Raw genomic sequence first — 18090 nt, 5'->3', positions numbered from 1 at the left:
CTGAGCCTCCTGCCCCTTCCAGACCCTCCAGCCTCTCCTATTGCTTGGTCTATGCTACCCTATTGGAGAGGGACCAGCCCAGCGGGCCTCTGAAGCTAGCTAGCTAGCTAGCCGCCGCTAACACAACTTCAAAGGACCAGGTATAGTAATGAATGGGCAGAATTGTTCTCCGAAAGTTCTCCCCCTCAAAGAACACGGCCAACGTTTGGTCTGACCCCTCCCCTGTCTTTCATCTCTCTGCTTCACACAGCCCATGGGATCATGGCGTTTATGGTTCTGACGGCCCATGCGTGGTGCAATTGGTCACAAACCTCCTCGGGATTTGAAAAGGGCGACTCGTCTTTGGTGGCCACCCAAACGTCAGATGTTTTTTTCCCATGCTTGACTGCCGCTCTCTCTCTCTAGAAGTTGTGGTTACTGTTGTTCGTGTTGTTTATGAGGCTGGGGCTTCAAATATATATATATATGCACTTCCAGTGGCTTTAGAGAAGGTGTTTGAGATCAAAGTAGACATTCAGCAATATGTCTGATAAGACTTGGGTTTCAATTGAATTGATAGGTCTTTATATGGTGAACAAGTGTGTATCTGAGGGATGAATGCTGTGTGCTTCTCAGCCATTGTGGAGCATCTAATTGAGTGAAAGTGTATGTTGAATGTGGGTTTGTAGACCTGTGTTTGTTCGTCTGTGTGCCCTCTTGTTTCTTGATCGCTAGGATACTTTGTATGGTGTCAGTATGACCTGGTCTCTTTGTGTTGAAAGCAGCCAACCCTCTCCTCTTGATGTTCTCTAAACTGTGACTGTGTGTCCATCCTCCAACCTGCCCCCACCCCAGAGAAGTTTCCCCTAACTGGTCCAAGAGCAGATATGATTTACCCCCCAAATGGCTACGGTTACGATTGGGGGCTGTGCAAACTGATCCTATATATATATATATATATAGGATCAGTTTGCACAGCATATATATATATATATATATATATATATATATATGGTTAGGGTCTACTTCTACCTTAAGTCCTTCCCTTTCCAACTCAGTTTGATCAAACAGCCTTCCCCCAAAACCCTTCTTTACCCAACGGAGGGCAATTACTAGTCAGTCCTTCCATCTCTTTCTTTATCTCCCTCTCTCACTGCCTGAAAGGGGAAAGGAGTCTGCGAGTTATGGAGACTTCTGTGTCATTTAGGGCTAGATTGACACACACACTTTTTACACACAGACCTCAGTCCATTGACACAGACCCATCTAGAGACTTTAGATCCCAACTCCAATGCTTTCAAGACGAGCTAGAAAAAGGCCAAATCCAGCTCTGCTTGGTGCATGATCTTTTCGGAATGTCGGAAGGAATGTTTAATTCTTCCATAACAAAAATGAGAGGCATTACAATTATTAAGAAAGCTTTATTCTTAGACTAATATTTTAAAAGCCATTGAGTGTTTATCAGGGGCATTAGTTTTACCTTGTATGGTGTACAGAGTTTGCATAATTTAGACCATTCCATTGGTGCATCTGGCAAGGTAAAATGAAAGCATCCAGTGTGGTTGGGGTGTGGTCAGATAGAGCTTTGATTGGCTGTGGTGCACAACCAATTACAGTAGAGACTGAATATGAACCATATAAATAACATTATCATGCATGGTCTCTCTATTGACTATTCTCTTTGGCTTAAACTCTTGTGGAAAATGCTATCTGAGCCTATTGCTCACATTAACCCAGCAAAGCCCCAGTACACACTGGACAGGACTGTGTGACCATGCTGTGTGCTTTGCCACTAGGACCTTACCTGTCTACTATACCATCTATTCCTCCTTCCCCTATTTTTACCATTCCCACATCTCTCTCTTAACCCTAAACCCCCATCAGTCCACGGATAAGGCATGTCTATTCGTTCTATATATTTGTGCCCATTTTCTGGTATGGAAATGATATCATTCATTTATTAACAACTAACCTCAACTCGATAAAAATAAAATAAAATCTACATTTTCTAATTAGTGCTGTATCCTGGAATTTCATCAACTTTCCTCTAAAAACTTGAACTGAATAGGCAAAGAGGTCCTTACAAAATGGCAATCAATGCACACGTATGTGCCTCTGAGCTATGCTTCTCAAAAGTAATACAGTAACTTAGCTTCTGTATCGTCATCAAATCCCTAACATTGTTAGATGGATTAACATTGAGGACCCTGCAAACAACAAAGGTGAGGATTTTTGGAAATATCTTAAAAAATAATAATTGCGACGCAAGGCACAAAACTATCTGTATTCCCCTTTAAAGACCGGCCTCCACTCGTACAGTAGCCTATGCTGCGCTCCGTTGGGCCCTGACCACTCCCCTTTCCTCCCCCCAACCCCCTAGTCTGGCCCCCACGCCTCGCCAACCCCCCTTCCTCCACACTCTCTCACCTGTGAACCCAGCCTGTGAGTCTCCGTGCCCTTTCCTTATTAAATTTCACTTATCAATCATTCTTGCCAGGGATGCCATCGCCCACCACATTAAAGAAGTCAGAGAAGTGTGGTTTCAGCAGCCCTGTCGTGCCTTCGCAGACCACCTCCTCCCCCCGAACGGCATTCACACACCATCATCGGCCTGTCATTACAGGACCTAGAGGTGAGGCCCCCCCCCACCCTCACCCCCAACCGTGTCATCCCTGGCTCTCCCTAGTTCACCACCTATAGCTGCCTACTCCCCTCTGTCAGATAAGGGCTGTAGAGAGATAGAGACAAAGCAGAGTGCTCCATGTGGCTGGTGCTGCTGTGTGTGTGGCTCTGCTCAAACGTAGTGTTGCTACTGTAAGTGTGTTGTACAGCAGTGTTTCCCATCAGCGGTCCTGGAGGACCCCCAACAGTACATATTTTTGTTGTGGCCCCAGACAAGCACACCTGATTCTACTTGTCAACTAATCATCAAGCCCTTGACTGGTTGAATCAGGTGGTTTTATCTGGGGCTTCAACAAAAATGTGTGCTGTTGGGGATACTTGAGGACCGGAAGTTGGGAAACACTGTTGTTCAGTTTCTGCTTTGTGGGTTTGAGTGCGAGATCCCATCCCCCTTTCACACTTGGTGATTAGTTCCGTGTGCACGTGCGTGTTTGCGTGTGTCTGTTTTTGTGCGTGCATGTATGGCTGGCTGTGGGTTTAGCCGGGAATGGTCATGTCAGAACACGAGTTCATATTTTTACTGTGAGTGTAATCCACAGATGACCTCACCAAGGCAAGCTGCTTTTGCTTTGGCCGGTTTAGTTTATATATGGTTTGGTTTATATATGGTTTGGTTTATATTTGGTTTATATATTATGACTTATTACCATATAGCCTTAAATGTAGACCACACAGGTTTATACGATATGAATGTTTCAGGAGACCAGTAACTAACATTGAAATGAGTAATCGTCATAGATCATTAGCTGTAAGTGCTACTTTCTGAACTATTATCCAAGTATTAGGACGGGTCCTAAATGGCATAGGGCCGTAGGGCTCCAAGTAGTGCCCTTTAAAGGGAATCGGGTTCCGTTTGGGGGACTGCGTTACAGTATAGTGTGGTTATCCGGGAGCTTTGTTTCCCGTCCTGCCCACCAGCAGTATTTGCTTTAGCGAGGCAATGCTTTCATATGCTCTGGCAATGCTTTCATATGCTCTGGCAATGCTTTCATATGCTCTGGCAATGCTTTCATATGCTCTGGCAATGCTTTCATATGCTCTGGCAATGCTTTCATATGCTCTGGCAATGCTTTCATATGCTCTGTCAATGCTTTCATATGCTCTGGCAATGCTTTCATATGCTCTGTCAATGCTTTCATATGCTCTGGCAATGCTTTCATATGCTCTGGCAATGCTTTCATATGCTCTGGCAATGCTTTTTGTTTGAGGGGGAAAATATGGGTCATCCAAACATTGTTTTGCACTCTGTTGCTTTGTCCAGGCTAGTGTTCTTGCAGTTTGAGAAATGGGTTGAGGAACGTGTAGTCCTATAGTGTTCGTATAGCTTTTCTTTTTTAAATTCACCATTTTATTTATTCTCATTTTTCAACCGGTCTCCCCATTTTGTTCGTACTCACTGCTAAGCTCGGTGCAGATAACTGTGCGTCGGATAATGTGGAACACGTTAGGAAGACCATTCATCGACAGTGACGTGAGCACTTTGAGCTCTCTGTGTTGTCAAGCAGCTAGCTAGCTTGTCGTCACTGTCTGTCTGAGAGAAGGTAGTCGTCACAAGCACACAAACACACCACTGTTTCGTTGATGTCTTCCATCTGCAGTGGGGGGGGGATTACTACAGGCTTGATGTCCATAATATTTTGACCTAAAAAAAACCGTTAAAACCCACTGGGGCTTAAAGGTTGAGGCTTGGGGGGGATTAATTAGTGTCAGTAAGTAGTATAACTGTCACATTTAGGATGTTGTGTTCTACGCTCACATAAAAGGCCAAAATGGTGGGGTTCATTCATCTTCATAAGTCGAGCCGGTTGTCATGTCTGTTTGGTTGACTTTAACCGGCCTGTTGTACCGATCTCATCTGTAATTGATTTATCATAGTTGGAGCGCCTTCTTCACGCCCCACGTTCCTTTTGAAACGTTAGCCGAACCCGTTGAGCCGCGAGACGTAGGTGTCGTCACAGGGCGCCACAATTTGGCAAACAAAGACTCGCGAGCCACACGGTTCGTTAGCTTGACTTCTCGTCTTCAAAAGGGCTATTAAAACGGTCTTCTTTCGTTGTCTCCCTCTGCACTCTCCTCAGCAGCCTCCTCCCACGGGTTCGCACACACACACACACACACACACACACACACACACACACCTGTTGATATCTCTCCAAGTGAAAACCACCCTTCTCAGTCATAATAAGGGAGGGATTTCTTTTTTGTATCATTTTTTTTCAGCATCCCTGTGGAACGCTTTCCACACCTTGTAGAGTCCATGCCCCGACAAATTGAGGCTGTTCTGGAACTCAATATTAGGAAGGTGTTTTTAGAGTTTGGTATACTCAGTGTATTACCACTAGAATATTACTAGTATTTTATATATTCCTGCTACCGGTCACTGTTTACAGGTGTTCTTAAATGTTTGTACGCTCAGTGTATAATATATTTTTCAACTAGAAGTTGGCAGTGGGGGTAAAATAGAACAAAGTGGTAGGTGGGGGAAGAAAAAGCCACCGAACCAATTCAATTTGCAAAGTGGAACTAATCCGTAGCACTTTTCTATTGGCCATGCAGCACCACATGTAGGCCCAGACCACAATGGAGCCCGCTGCTCCCTCCCTCCCTCCTTCTTTTCCTCCCTCCCTCCCTCCCTCCCTCCCTCCCTCCCTTCCCTTCCCTCCCTTCCCCCTCCCTCCCTCCCTCCCTCCCTCCCTCCCTCCCTCCCTCCCTCCTACTTTCCCTCCCTCCCTCCATCTCTCCTTCTTTCCCTCCCTCCCTCCATCTCTCCTTCTTTCCCTCCCTCCATCTCCCGCCAGCTGTCTGAAGCCTTAGCCAGCTTCCCGTCTTGTTCCCTCCCCTCCCACGTCATGATAATTTACATATTTGACCCGGGGGGGGGGGGGGGGCGATGCCCCTGGACCCCCTCCAGATTAGCTACAGGCCCACCCACTGGGCGCATGTGGGGAGGACCTGCTGTCCATCCAGCCCCACTTTCATCTCTCCTCCATAATGACGCGTTAAAGTCACAGCTAACAGGCCTCGCTTAGAGCCCCAGTGAAAGGCCCTCAGAGACCCTGCTGGGGATGCTGTCCCCTACCTCCTCTCCCTCCCCTCCAAGCTACAGCTAGTCCCCTCGGATTTGAATGGGATGAGGATGGGGGCACGGGGCTACAGAGCCCATAGTTAGCGTACTAGCAGGCTAGCAGCATATCAGCTGCTTCAACATATTTGATGGGGAGCCATTGTCCCAACAATGTGGCGTTAGTACACCTTCAGCACAATGTGACGCATCGCTCACGAGGCGAAGCCCAAATAAACCCCGGAGAGGGAGAGAAGAGAAGAGGGAGCTTATTCCGGGAGTTATGAGCTGTGCTGTGTCTGCTGTCAGGAATACATCCTTCTCTGTAGCAGTGGCAGGTTACTCCACCCACCCCTCTAACAGGCCTTAACACTGTTACCCCAATTTCTCCTTTACCACCTGTGGAGTCTTTTCAAATCAGCAGTGTCATAACAGGACGAATGCTCACTAACAGGTTTGTAGAGACGTGTGCACAAAATTAGAGAGAAATAAGCCTTTTGTGCGTATGGAACATTTCCGGGATCTTTTATTTCCGCTCACGAAGCATTTTTGTTCCGTATGGACAATTCAGATATGAGGTGATTGATGGGAATGACAAGAAGTATTGACAGGGCTCCCCTAACCCGTTTTAAAGCAGACTGAATGTTGCGCTGACGAGGTAATGGTGAGTACAGCATTCAGTCGGGTATTAACCAGGCTAGCGGTCCCCCAGGATCGGTAGTGTGACCCCTGGATGTCAAGAGGGGACTAAATGCAGTAAAGATGGGTTTAAGGGGTAGAGTAGCAGCACCCCTCCGCATGCTAAAAGCCTTTTTTGGGCTCATTAGTTGACAAGCTGGGACATGGGCGCCAAACTTAGTTTACTCACAACTTCTCCCCTGGAAATTATTCATCAGAGCATAAATGAGGAACATAACATGTGAGCAAGGCTATTTAAGTAATTGGAAATCGTTCTCGAACACTTAAGTTTAGTCTCCCCCAGAAATAAATAATGATTCCTAATTGACGCTGGCCATTTGTGTAATGGACATTGGCGGACCCCTCTTGGACCGGCCCATGCCGGTCGGCACAGTGGGACAGGAGCTGGTCAGCGGCCAGAGAGGCAGCGGTCAATCACTCAGACTCTACGGCCATATACTGGACGGGGTAAGCGATGATAAGTGGCGGTGATCCAGAGACTAAGGGTGCATCCAAAATTGCACCCTATTCCCTACATACTTCACTACTTTTGACCAGATCCCATTTAAGGGCATTTTGGACACAACCTTAAGTGACACCCGACAATGGTAGTCTACTTAGACAATCTGCCTCGCTAGCGGGAGGTATAAAAGCACCAATGATTGATTATGATTCTAATGGGGGACATAGTACCTCCTTGAGTTGTGTGTGCGTGTGCACGTGTCAAGTTTGTCTGTGCCTGTGCGTGTACGACTGCAAGTGTGACGGGGTGTTTTATTAGCACACTTGTCAGGCGCTAACTAGAGAGTGACTCGTCCACATTTTACGAGCCCGACTCGCCAGTGTGCAAAGCTGTGTGCAAAGCTGACATCAAGGCAAACGGTGGCTACTTTGAAGCATTTCAAATATAAAATAGAGTTGAAGTCGGAAATTTACATACACTTAGGTTGGGGTCATTAAAACTCGAGTTTTCAACCACTCCACACATTTCTTGTTAAGAAACTATAGTTTTGGCAAGTCGGGTAACACATCTATTTTGTGCATGACACAAGTCATTTTTCCAACAATTGTTTACAGACAGATGTTTTCACTTATAATTCACTGTATCACAATTCCAGTGGGTCAGAAGTTTACATAGACTAAGTTGACTGTGCCTTTAAACAGCTTGGAAAAGTCCAGAAAATGATGTCATGGCTTTAGAAGCTTCTGATAGGCTAATTGACATCATTTGAGTCAATTGGCGGTGTACCTGTGGATGTATTTCAAGGCCTACCTTCAAACTCAGTGCCTCTGCTGGACATCATGAGAAAATCAAAAAAAATCAGCCAAGACCTTAAAACAATTGTAGACCTCCACAAGTCTGGTTCATCCTTGGGAGCAATTTCCAAACGCCTGAAGGTACCATGTTCATCTGTTAAAACAATAGTATGCAAGAATATACACCATGGGACCATGCAGCCGTCATACCGTTCAGGAAGGAGATGCGTTCTGTCTCCTAGAGATTAACATACTTTGGTGTGAATAGTGCAAATCAATCAAGAACAACTGCAAAGGACCTTGTGAAGATGCTGGAGGAAACAGGTACAAAAGTATCTATATCCACAGTAAAACGAGTCCTTTATTGACATAACCTGAAAGGCCGATCAGCAAGGAAGAAGCCCTGCTCCAAAACCGCAATAAAAATGCCCGACTACGGTTTGCAGCTGCACATGGGGGCAAAATTTTTACTTTTTGGAGAAATGTCCTCTGGTCTAAAAGGAAAAAGGGGGAGGCTTGCAAGCCGAAGAACACCATCCCAAACGTGAAGCATGGGGGTGGCAGCATCATGTTGTGGGGGTGCTTTGCTGCAAGTGGTGCACTTCACAAAATAGATGGCATCACGAGGAAGGAGAATTACAGTGCCTTGCGAAATTATTCAGCCCCCTTGAACTTTGCGACCTTTTGCCACATTTCAGGCTTCAAACATATAGATATAAAACTGTATTTTTTTGTGAAGAATCAACAAGTGGGACACAATCATGAAGTGGAATGACATTTATTGGATATTTCAAACTTTTTTAACAAATCAAAAACTGAAAAATTGGGCGTGCAAAATTATTCAGCCCCCTTAAGTTAATACTTTGTAGCGCCACCTTTTGCTGCGATTAAAGATGTAAGTCACTTGGGGTATGTCTCTATCAGTTTTGCACATCGAGAGACTGAAATATTTTCCCATTCCTCCTTGCAAAACAGCTCGAGCTCAGTCAGGTTGGATGGAGAGCATTTGTGAACAGCAGTTTTCAGTTCTTTCCACAGATTCTCGATTGGATTCAGGTCTGGACTTTGACTTGGCCATTCTAACACCTGGATATGTTTATTTTTGAACCATTCCATTGTAGATTTTGCTTTATGTTTTGGATCATTGTCTTGTTGGAAGACAAATCTCCGTCCCAGTCTCAGGTCTTTTGCAGACTCCATCAGGTTTTCTTCCAGAATGGTCCTGTATTTGGCTCCATCCATCTTCCCATCAATTTTAACCATCTTCCCTGTCCCTGCTGAAGAAAAGCAGGCCCAAACCATGATGCTGCCACCACCATGTTTGACAGTGTGGATGGTGTGTTCAGGGTGATGAGCTGTGTTGCTTTTACGCCAAACATAACGTTTTGCATTGTTGCCAAAAAGTTCAATTTTGGTTTCATCTGACCAGAGCACCTTCTTCCACATGTTTGGTGTGTCTCCCAGGTGGCTTGTGGCAAACTTTAAACAACACTTTTTATGGATATCTTTAAGAAATGGCTTTCTTCTTGCCACTCTTCCATAAAGGCCAGATTTGTGCAATATACGACTGATTGTTGTCCTATGGACAGAGTCTCCCACCTCAGCTGTAGATCTCTGCAGTTCATCCAGAGTGATCATGGGCCTCTTGGCTGCATCTCTGATCTGTCTTCTCCTTGTATGAGCTGAAAGTTTAGAGGGGCGGCCAGGTCTTGGTAGATTTGCAGTGGTCTGATACTCCTTCCATTTCAATATTATCGCTTGCACAGTGCTCCTTGGGATGGTTAAAGCTTGGGAAATCTTTTTGTATCCAAATCCGGCTTTAAACTTCTTCACAACAGTATCTCGGACCTGCCTGGTGTGTTCCTTGTTCTTCATGATGCTCTCTGCGCTTTTAACGGACCTCTGAGACTATCACAGTGCAGGTGCATTTATACGGAGACTTGATTACACACAGGTGGATTGTATTTATCATCATTAGTCATTTAGGTCAACATTGGATCATTCAGAGATCCTCACTGAACTTCTGGAGAGAGTTTGCTGCACTGAAAGTAAAGGGGCTGAATAATTTTGCACGCCCAATTTTTCAGTTTTTGATTTGTTAAAAAAGTTTGAAATATCCAATAAATGTTGTTCCACTTCATGATTGTGTCCCACTTGTTGTTGATTCTTCACAAAAAAATACAGTTTTATATCTTTATGTTTGAAGCCTGAAATGTGGCAAAATGTCGCAAAGTTCAAGGGGGCCGAATACTTTCGCAAGGCACTGTATGTGGATATATTGAAGCAACATCTCAAGACATCAGTCAGGTTAAAGCTTGGTCGCAAATGGGTCTTCCAAATGGACAATGACCCCAAGCATACTTCCAAAGTTGTGGCAAAATGGCTTAAGGACAACAAAGTCAAGGTATTGGAGTGGCCATCACAAAGCCCTGACCTCAATCCCATAGAAAATATGCGGGCAGAACTGAAAAAGTGTGTGCGAGCAAGGAGGCCTACAAACCTGACTCAGTTACACCATCTCTGTCAGGAGTAATGGGCCAAAATTCACCCAACTTACTGTGGGAAGCTTGTGGAAGGCTACCAGAAACAATTTAATGGCAATGCTACCAAATACTAATTGAGTGTATGTAAACTTCTGACCCACTGGAAATGTGATGAAAGCTGAAATAAATCATTCTCTCTACTATTATTCTGACATTTCACATTCTTAAAATGAAATGGTGATCCTAACTGACCTAAGGCAGGGAATGTTTACCAGGATTAAACGTCAGGAATTGTGGAAAACTGAGCTTAAATGTAGTTGGCTAAGGTGTATGTAAACTTCCGAATTCAACTTTACATTTGGATTTGATGAACACGTTTTTGATTACTACATGATTCCATATGTTGTTTCATAGTTTTAATGTATTCACTATTATTATACAATGTAGAAAACAGTCAGATAAAGAACAACCTTGGAATGATTAAGTAAGGTGTTCTAAATCCTTTTTGGTACTGTATATAAAAAGCATGAATGGATAGCGTACGATCATAGATACCATTTGGCTACATAGGCCTATAAACATTTACAATGAACGGCAAAATCACAAGAATCACAAGAATGGATTCAGATCAAAGTCTACGTCGAGATCGAATGGAGCAAAGGTCTTTAAATGAAAGATCCAGGCAGCCTCTCGTTTTAACAATAAATTGTCACGGTTACCCCCTCTCCTAGGGAGGTTGACGTGTTCGATGCCGATATGTAAGGTAGGGAAGAAATAGGGGGATTCGCTTCCAAAAAGTGGGCCGCAACTGGATACGTCGAGTCCTTGCACCGAATGGTGCTACGATGCTCCGAGATTCTTACTTTTAGTTTGGGCTTCGTTTTTACCCACATCATTTTTTACCACAAGGAAAAATGAGAAGATAAGCAACTGCCTTAGTGGAGCACGTGTCTACACCTTTGATTGGGATAATTTTCCTTGTTTGAGGGTGTTTGAAGGATCTCCATTTGTAAGTGCCATTGCCTCGAATGCAGCCAACATTAAAATTGGCAATACTTAAGTTTTGTCAATTAGGCTGTGGCGATAAAATGATCTCTTTGCGCTGCTGGGTTACTGTACCCGGTACTGCCCTGTCTGTGAGGAGGCTCAGCAATGGCCTATTGCCATGAGCCAGAGAACAGGTCTCAGACCAGTGAGCTGGAAAGAGGAGTCGAGGGTAGAGAGAGGGTGGGAATGGGACAGGAGAGAGGTGTCTGAAAGAGTGGTGCCTGAGGACATAGAGTGAGAGAGCAAGAGGATGACAGGGACAGAGAGTGTGTCTGTGAGAGAGGGAGAGAGAGGGAGTGACTGAGTCAGCCTGTGAATGGGTGTGTCTGCCTCTGTGAGGTCAGTGTGGTTCTGTCTCCTGCCTGCAGCTTCTGCAGCATAGCCTCAGCACACAGCACAGCAAGGCTAATTCAATTGTAGAGTCTGGACACTCCACTCTTCCGCCTGTGTGCACGCACATGCACATGCTCATGCTCATTATGTCCGTGTGTGTGTGTGTGCTCGCGCAGCCAGGGAGTGCACAGCGAGGGTCTCTCCACTCCTCACCCCCGCCGACCCCACCCCTCACTTCAAAAGTCCAACATTCCAGCCCCCCAGACAAAAGGCAGGAATATGAAAAGACGGGGCACGCCAAAAAGAGAAAAGGAGGGGTTCTGTGTCTTTCAGCCTCTTAGGCTGGAAAGTGATAGAGGAAGGGCATGGAGTCTGCTTCCCAAATGGCACCCTATCCACTATGTAGTGCACTATATTTGCCCAGGGTCCAGTTTCCTGTCAGACTCTATTGAGGCTGTAAGTATGGAATAGGGTGCCGTTTGGGATGCACCCAGAGAGAGCCATGGTCCATTCTATTATTACTGTAAACACAATGGCCACATAGCGGCATGGCGGAGGGGGAGCGTCCCCCCAGTTTCCAGTCAGCCTCTATTGACAGAGCCATAAATCACGGCAAAGTTAAGTGAATTAATGCAGCAGGGAGCTGTGGCTTTAACAATGTTTATGTAGTATCAGCTTACCATCTCTCTCTCTCTCTCTCTCTCTCCGATAGCTGTACGATCCCTGCTTCTCTCCCTGCCCTCTCTCTCCCTCTCTTTCTTTCTCTCTCTCGCACTAAGTTTACCATCTCTCTTTCTTAGTTAACCATCTCTCTTTATCCTACTCTGTCTCTGTAATTTCTGTACGTTCTCTCTCTTTCCCTCTCTCTCTGTTTACCATCTCTCTCTCTCTCTCTCTCTCTCTCTCTCTCTCTCTCTCTCTCTCTCTCTCTCTGATATGGGCAGAGTGGCGGAGAGAGCTAGTCTTATTAAGAGACCCAGCAGTAATACATCACAGGCTTAAAGACCCCCTCTCTCTCCCCCGCCGTTGCACGTCCCAGCCAGGCATTATACTAATAACCAATAACTGAATATTACCTCTATTAAGAGCAGCCTAATTAGATTGTGCTGGTTACAATTAAATACTTAATAAGCTTCGATCCATTACAGCACTGTCAGTTATACCACGGGATCCGGATGGAGGACAGGTGCAGACCTGTGCCAGTCGATTAATTGAGCCCGCGTGCACACTTGCATTGAATCTCACACACACACGCAGATCAACACACACACACACACAAACCTTACATGCGGTCACACTCTCACAGACACACGCAGGATTCACACACACACACAAACACACATGCTTGCGTTCACTCTCACACCGACTCTCACTCACATGCAGACGTCACACACACACACACACACACACACACACACACACGTGTTCACGCACACTCATGCTCACACACACACAGATTTGGAAGTTAAGAGGATGGAAATGTTTAATTGTGTCATCGGTGACGCAACACCTCCAGACTCACCTCCAGACTCATTGCTCTCGACACTTCTGTTGTGACACAGTGGAAAGTCAAATGCCATCAGCGGACATCACAAATGTCACTAAGTGTCATTGCCTAATTACAATGACTGTATACCAATTTGTGACAAATATCATGTTTAGAAGTGTCAAGTAAACGGTTACCACATTTTCCCCTTGTGCGAGAGTGAAGGAATGCGGACCAAAGTATGCCTTTGGTTGAATCATGGAGGGCCCGCCTCCCTTTTGATAGACAGTGAGGGGCATTGTGGTCCGTAGACGTCTTGTCATCTGCACCGTGGGCCGCCTGCCCTCTGTCACCACCACGTCAAAAAGGCCTGTCACACACACACACACACGCACAGCCCAGCTTGTGTTTGTGCCTTGGCGTTTGTTTGTTTGTTTGGGAATTACTGGGTGTGATTATGTGGGTGTGTCTGGATGTGAGTGTGTTGATGTGCGGAACATGTATGATATTAAGTGACATTCTAAATGGTGTGTGACAAACTGTGGTGCATGGCGCCCCACCGTGATAGATGATGTCACCTTCTCCCCTCCATCCTCCCATCTCTCTAGCCTACTCCCTAACCAGACTCTCTCTCTCTCTCTCTCTCTCTCTCTCTCTCTTATTGACTGACATGACAAACTTGCTATCTCCCCCCCACCTCTCCGCCCACAGCGAGTCCCCACGCCACGCCGTCGAGCCTCCACTTCCCCACGTCGCCCATCATCCAGCAGCCCGGCTCCTACTTCTCCCACCCGGCCATCCGTTACCACCCCCAGGAGAGCCTCAAGGAGTTTGTCCAACTTGTCTGCCCCGACTCTGGCCAGCAGGGAGGACAGGTGGGCTTCCTTAACGTAAGAACAAGGAGCCTTCTACAGTACATACATACCACAAACACCTAGGCTGTGTCCCAAATGGCACCTTATTCCCTATACCAGGGGTAGGCAACCCTGGCCCTGGAGGGGCCGCGGGCACTTCGTTTTTTTTTATTGAACCGACCTGGAAGACCAGGTGTGTTGAATTTAGGCAAACCACTGAACTGATCAGTTAGCTCAGTTGGTCAGGTGTGGTGTCTAGTTGGAACACAATCCTGCGGCACTCCAGGAGCAGGGTTAGCTACCCCTGCCCTAAATAGTGCACTAATTTTGACCAGGGCCCATAGGGATTAGGGTGTCATTTGGGATGCGTTACTTGTTCGATGCCTCTTGCTTCTTTTTTTGGGATTCTTCTGTTTAAATTCTTCTGTCGTTGTCTTTCTCCCTCTATAGTGCTCTACATTCATGCTGGTCCATTCACACACACACACACATATATATATATACACTAATGGGGGATTTTTTTCTCTGTTAGAAGTATGCAGAAATACCATGGGGGAAATACTGTACAAGTGGTCGAAGAGAGAGCACTGCAGTGGAGGTGTGTGTGTGCGTGCGTATGCCTGTATGTGTGTATATGTACTTGCGTGGGAATGCGTTTGTGTGGGTGGGTGTGTGTGTGTGTCTGTATCTGGGGGGGGTTGACTCGATGTCTGCAGTTAGATAGTTGATATATTTCTGTCTAGACACTGAATCAATACCCAGACCAGTTTCCCCATGCACACTTTTCATTCGCCCATTTAATCTGAATCCATCTCTCCGTGTACTCCTGCCCACAATACACACACACACACACACTGCGAGACACACACACACACACACACACACACACACACACAGAGAGAGAGAGAGAGAACAGCACTGTGTGTGTAAAGGTTTAGTGAGCCGTGACGACAATCTCAGTACATGACTACCTTCTAGCTTTGAATAGCAGTAAAGGAAAGGGTAGACACATATCCAATACCATCAATTAACCGTCTTACCTGGCCCTTTTCATAGTAATTCAATCACCAAAACAGAGCAACAGAATTGTTCTCGATCAGATCTGAACATGACGCGGGATTCTATATCAAACGACTTAGCGTATCTGATACAAGTGGCTGGGTGATTTACAGCTGTCTCTATTGCACACGCGCATAGACCCACACACACACACACACACCGGTGTGACTTCCTTCCAGGCATAAATCTGGAGTGCACGGTAGCTGACCCTACAGCCTGCTGTCTCCAGCCTGGCCCCGACACTACAACAAGAGGCGGCGGGATAGGAGGAGGTGGAGAGAGCGAGAGAAAGAGGGATGGATAGATTAAGAGGGAGAGAGAGAGGAAAGAGAGTGGGAAGAGAGACATGGAGAGGGGGGGGGGTAGAGGGATAGAGAGGCTGTGAGGAGAAAGAGGGAGAGTGGAGGAGTTAGCCCTAGCACACTGTTTTGGTAATAGATTATCAACGGCAAAGTGCGCACAGCAGCAGAATTCTTTATGACCAGGAGCAGGGAAAATTGCTGAGCAGTGTCTCGCAAAGAAGCGCTTTAATGTGCGCGTGTCCTCCGTGGAACGTGCACGCACACACACACACACACACAAAGGGCCTCTTTAGAGGACAAGCAGGACCAATACTCTGATAGTGATACCGTAACAGGTTACAGCACTGACCTGTTGGGAGGCTTGCGCGCGCGTGTTTGGTGTGTTTGGTGTGTTTGTTGTGTGTGTGTGTGTGTGTGTGTGTGTGTGTGTGTGTGTGTGTGTGTGTGTGTGTGTGTGTGTGTGTGTGTGTGTGTGAGTACGTTTGTGTTGGGTCCAGGTTTTGAAGGTGCAATGTTGCTTGGTTTTTACTTTGTATTCTCTGTCTCCCTCTGTCTCGCTTTCTCTACCCCCCCCCCCACCTTTCTCTCTCTCTCTCTCTCTCTCTCTCTCTCTCTCTCTCTCTCTCTCTCTCTCTCTCTCTCTCTATACATATATATATCTCTATATCTCTCTCTCTCTTTCAGCCCAACGGAAGCAGTCAGGGGAAGGTCCACAACCCATTCCTGCCCACCCCCATGCTGCCCCCTCCACCCCCGCCCCTATGGCGCGGCCCGTACCCCTGCCTGTGCCAGACTCCAAACCACCATCCACCTCCACCGAGGGAGGGGGTAACTCCCCCACCTCGCCAAGTGAGTGGACACTGGACACAAACACATCTACACACACACACACACACACACACATATCACCTGGCTACTTGGGTTGACATCCTCCTTTTGGAATTAGCGAGCACTCACCTTCTCTATCTCAATGGATGACCGAGGCATGACTTTCTCTCCCTTTCTGACCCGTTGCAGCCTACTCCACACCGAGCACGTCCCCAGCCCAGCGCTTCGTCAGTGTGGGCCCCCGAGACCCCAGCTTTGTAAATATCCCTCAGCAGCCCCAGGTGAGCCACATACCCTACAGTGTTGTACGGCTACTGTCCCCGTCTGCTGGGAAAGAGAGTCCTCTGTTTCCCCGGAGTCTGATACACACACACGACATACTGTAGCTTCTGTTCACAAGGGAGCTGTGTGATAAGCTAACACTTGGTGACTAGTGTGTGCGTGTGTGTGTATGTGTTTCAGTAGTAGTGTCTAGGCTGGACGGGGACCTATTCCAGAGGTGATTTATGGATTGTAATTGGTGTGGCACTGACTGAGACCCCCTCTCTAATCATTGACCACTGCGCACACACACACATACACACACACACACACATACATACTCACACACACAGAGCACTACACACTAGTTCACACCCCTGCCCACTAGTACACATCACGACACACTAGTTCACCTCACTACACACTACTAAACGTCACTACACGCTAGCACACACTAGTTCACATCGCTACACACTACTACACGCCAATACACAGTAGTTCGCATCACTACACACTAGTACACTGAAACCAGTTTTCTGCACTCACATACCATCATATCCCAGTACACACAAACCAGACAGACCAGTATGCGCCGTGACTTAACCAGCTCCAGCACCATAACTGAGAAACCAGCTCTTACAGTCCACAAGAGACCGTGCTTCAGCCAAGTTACATCCAGCCAGACAACCAGCCCACAGAGGACAGACTCACTGCCAGAGAAAAGGAAGGCGGGATGGGAAGAGAGGGGGGAGAGGTGAAGAGAAGTGAAGGAATGATGACGTGTGTGTGTGTGTGTGTGTGTCAAAGCGGCGAGTCTGCGGCCCTCAGCGAGTGGGGCCGTCGATTTATTGACTCTGTCACAGGCCGCAAGACACACACTTCCCCCTGGGAGAGTGGAGGCAGGTGTTTGTCACAACTGCCAGAAAGGAGGGTGGGAGGGAGGGAGGGGAGGGGAGGGAGGTTAGCCGAGTGGCTGCTGCTGTTATTTATTGTTTGTGTTTATTTATTTATCTATTTATTCATCACGGCCTCTCTCTCTCTCTCTCTCTCTCTCTCTCTCTCTCTCTCTCTCTCTCTCTCCCTCCTCTCTTTCTTTTTCTTTCTGTCATTTCTTACCTCTCTCCCTCGCTCTCTCCTTGTCCCACTGGGGTTATCCACTAAGCCTCCAGCCCAATCTGCACATCTATCTGTGTTTGCTCAGGCCTGCCAATCCGGCGCTCTGCGCATTATTAATTTGGCCTGGCGCTGAGGACTGGGACTCTGAGGCCTGTTTCTCGAGCACACGCCTACCCACACGTGCACACACACACACACTCCCCATCTGGGTGTTTGTGAGCCATTGTTTGAGTATGTATTCAGGACGCCATTTTTCGCCAGAAAGCTCAGCGCACTTGGTGATGATTAGGTGGTCATGATTGTATGGGACACTGGTTTTAACTCCCCTACTCTTACCATAAGAGCCATGGAATCTTAAGTGGACACTGTTGTCTTATCTAATAAATAACCTGTTTTATTCCGGAAGGACAAAGGGCCTGCTAAAAGTAGAAAAGGGTATTCTCATTAACTTCTACATTAACGGGCAGAGCTAGGCTCTCTCGCCACAGCAGTAGCGCTGTTGCAATCTCTCTGTTCTTCAGACGCCCATAGAAATGCCCGTTGAGGCAGAGCCTCTGGACTACTAGCGGCTCTATGTGCAAGCGGCCATTTTCCCTCTGCCTTGCATTCCGTCAATGTCAATTTCGTCTGGGGGGGGTCGTCTGATAGAGCCGCGATATTAAAG

At 46.8% G+C, this 18090-nt stretch overlaps 1 protein-coding gene across 1 annotated transcript in view; it reads left to right on the top strand.

The window, feature by feature from the left end:
- LOC115108117 (nuclear factor I/A) overlaps nt 1-18090 on the top strand; it is a 179016-nt gene that overhangs the window by 151834 nt on the left and 9092 nt on the right. The window contains 6 exon segments of the mRNA XM_029632097.2: nt 2477-2611; nt 13718-13896; nt 14393-14458; nt 15906-15975; nt 15978-16070; nt 16239-16330. Of these exon segments, the coding sequence (XP_029487957.2) occupies nt 2477-2611; nt 13718-13896; nt 14393-14458; nt 15906-15975; nt 15978-16070; nt 16239-16330 (635 nt within the window).

This window comes from Oncorhynchus nerka, linkage group LG24, assembly GCF_034236695.1.
Source record: "Oncorhynchus nerka isolate Pitt River linkage group LG24, Oner_Uvic_2.0, whole genome shotgun sequence".
Taxonomy (NCBI): Eukaryota; Metazoa; Chordata; class Actinopteri; order Salmoniformes; family Salmonidae; genus Oncorhynchus; species Oncorhynchus nerka.
Note: the sequence above shows the minus strand (reverse complement) of the source record. Positions and strands in the feature narration are given on the sequence as shown.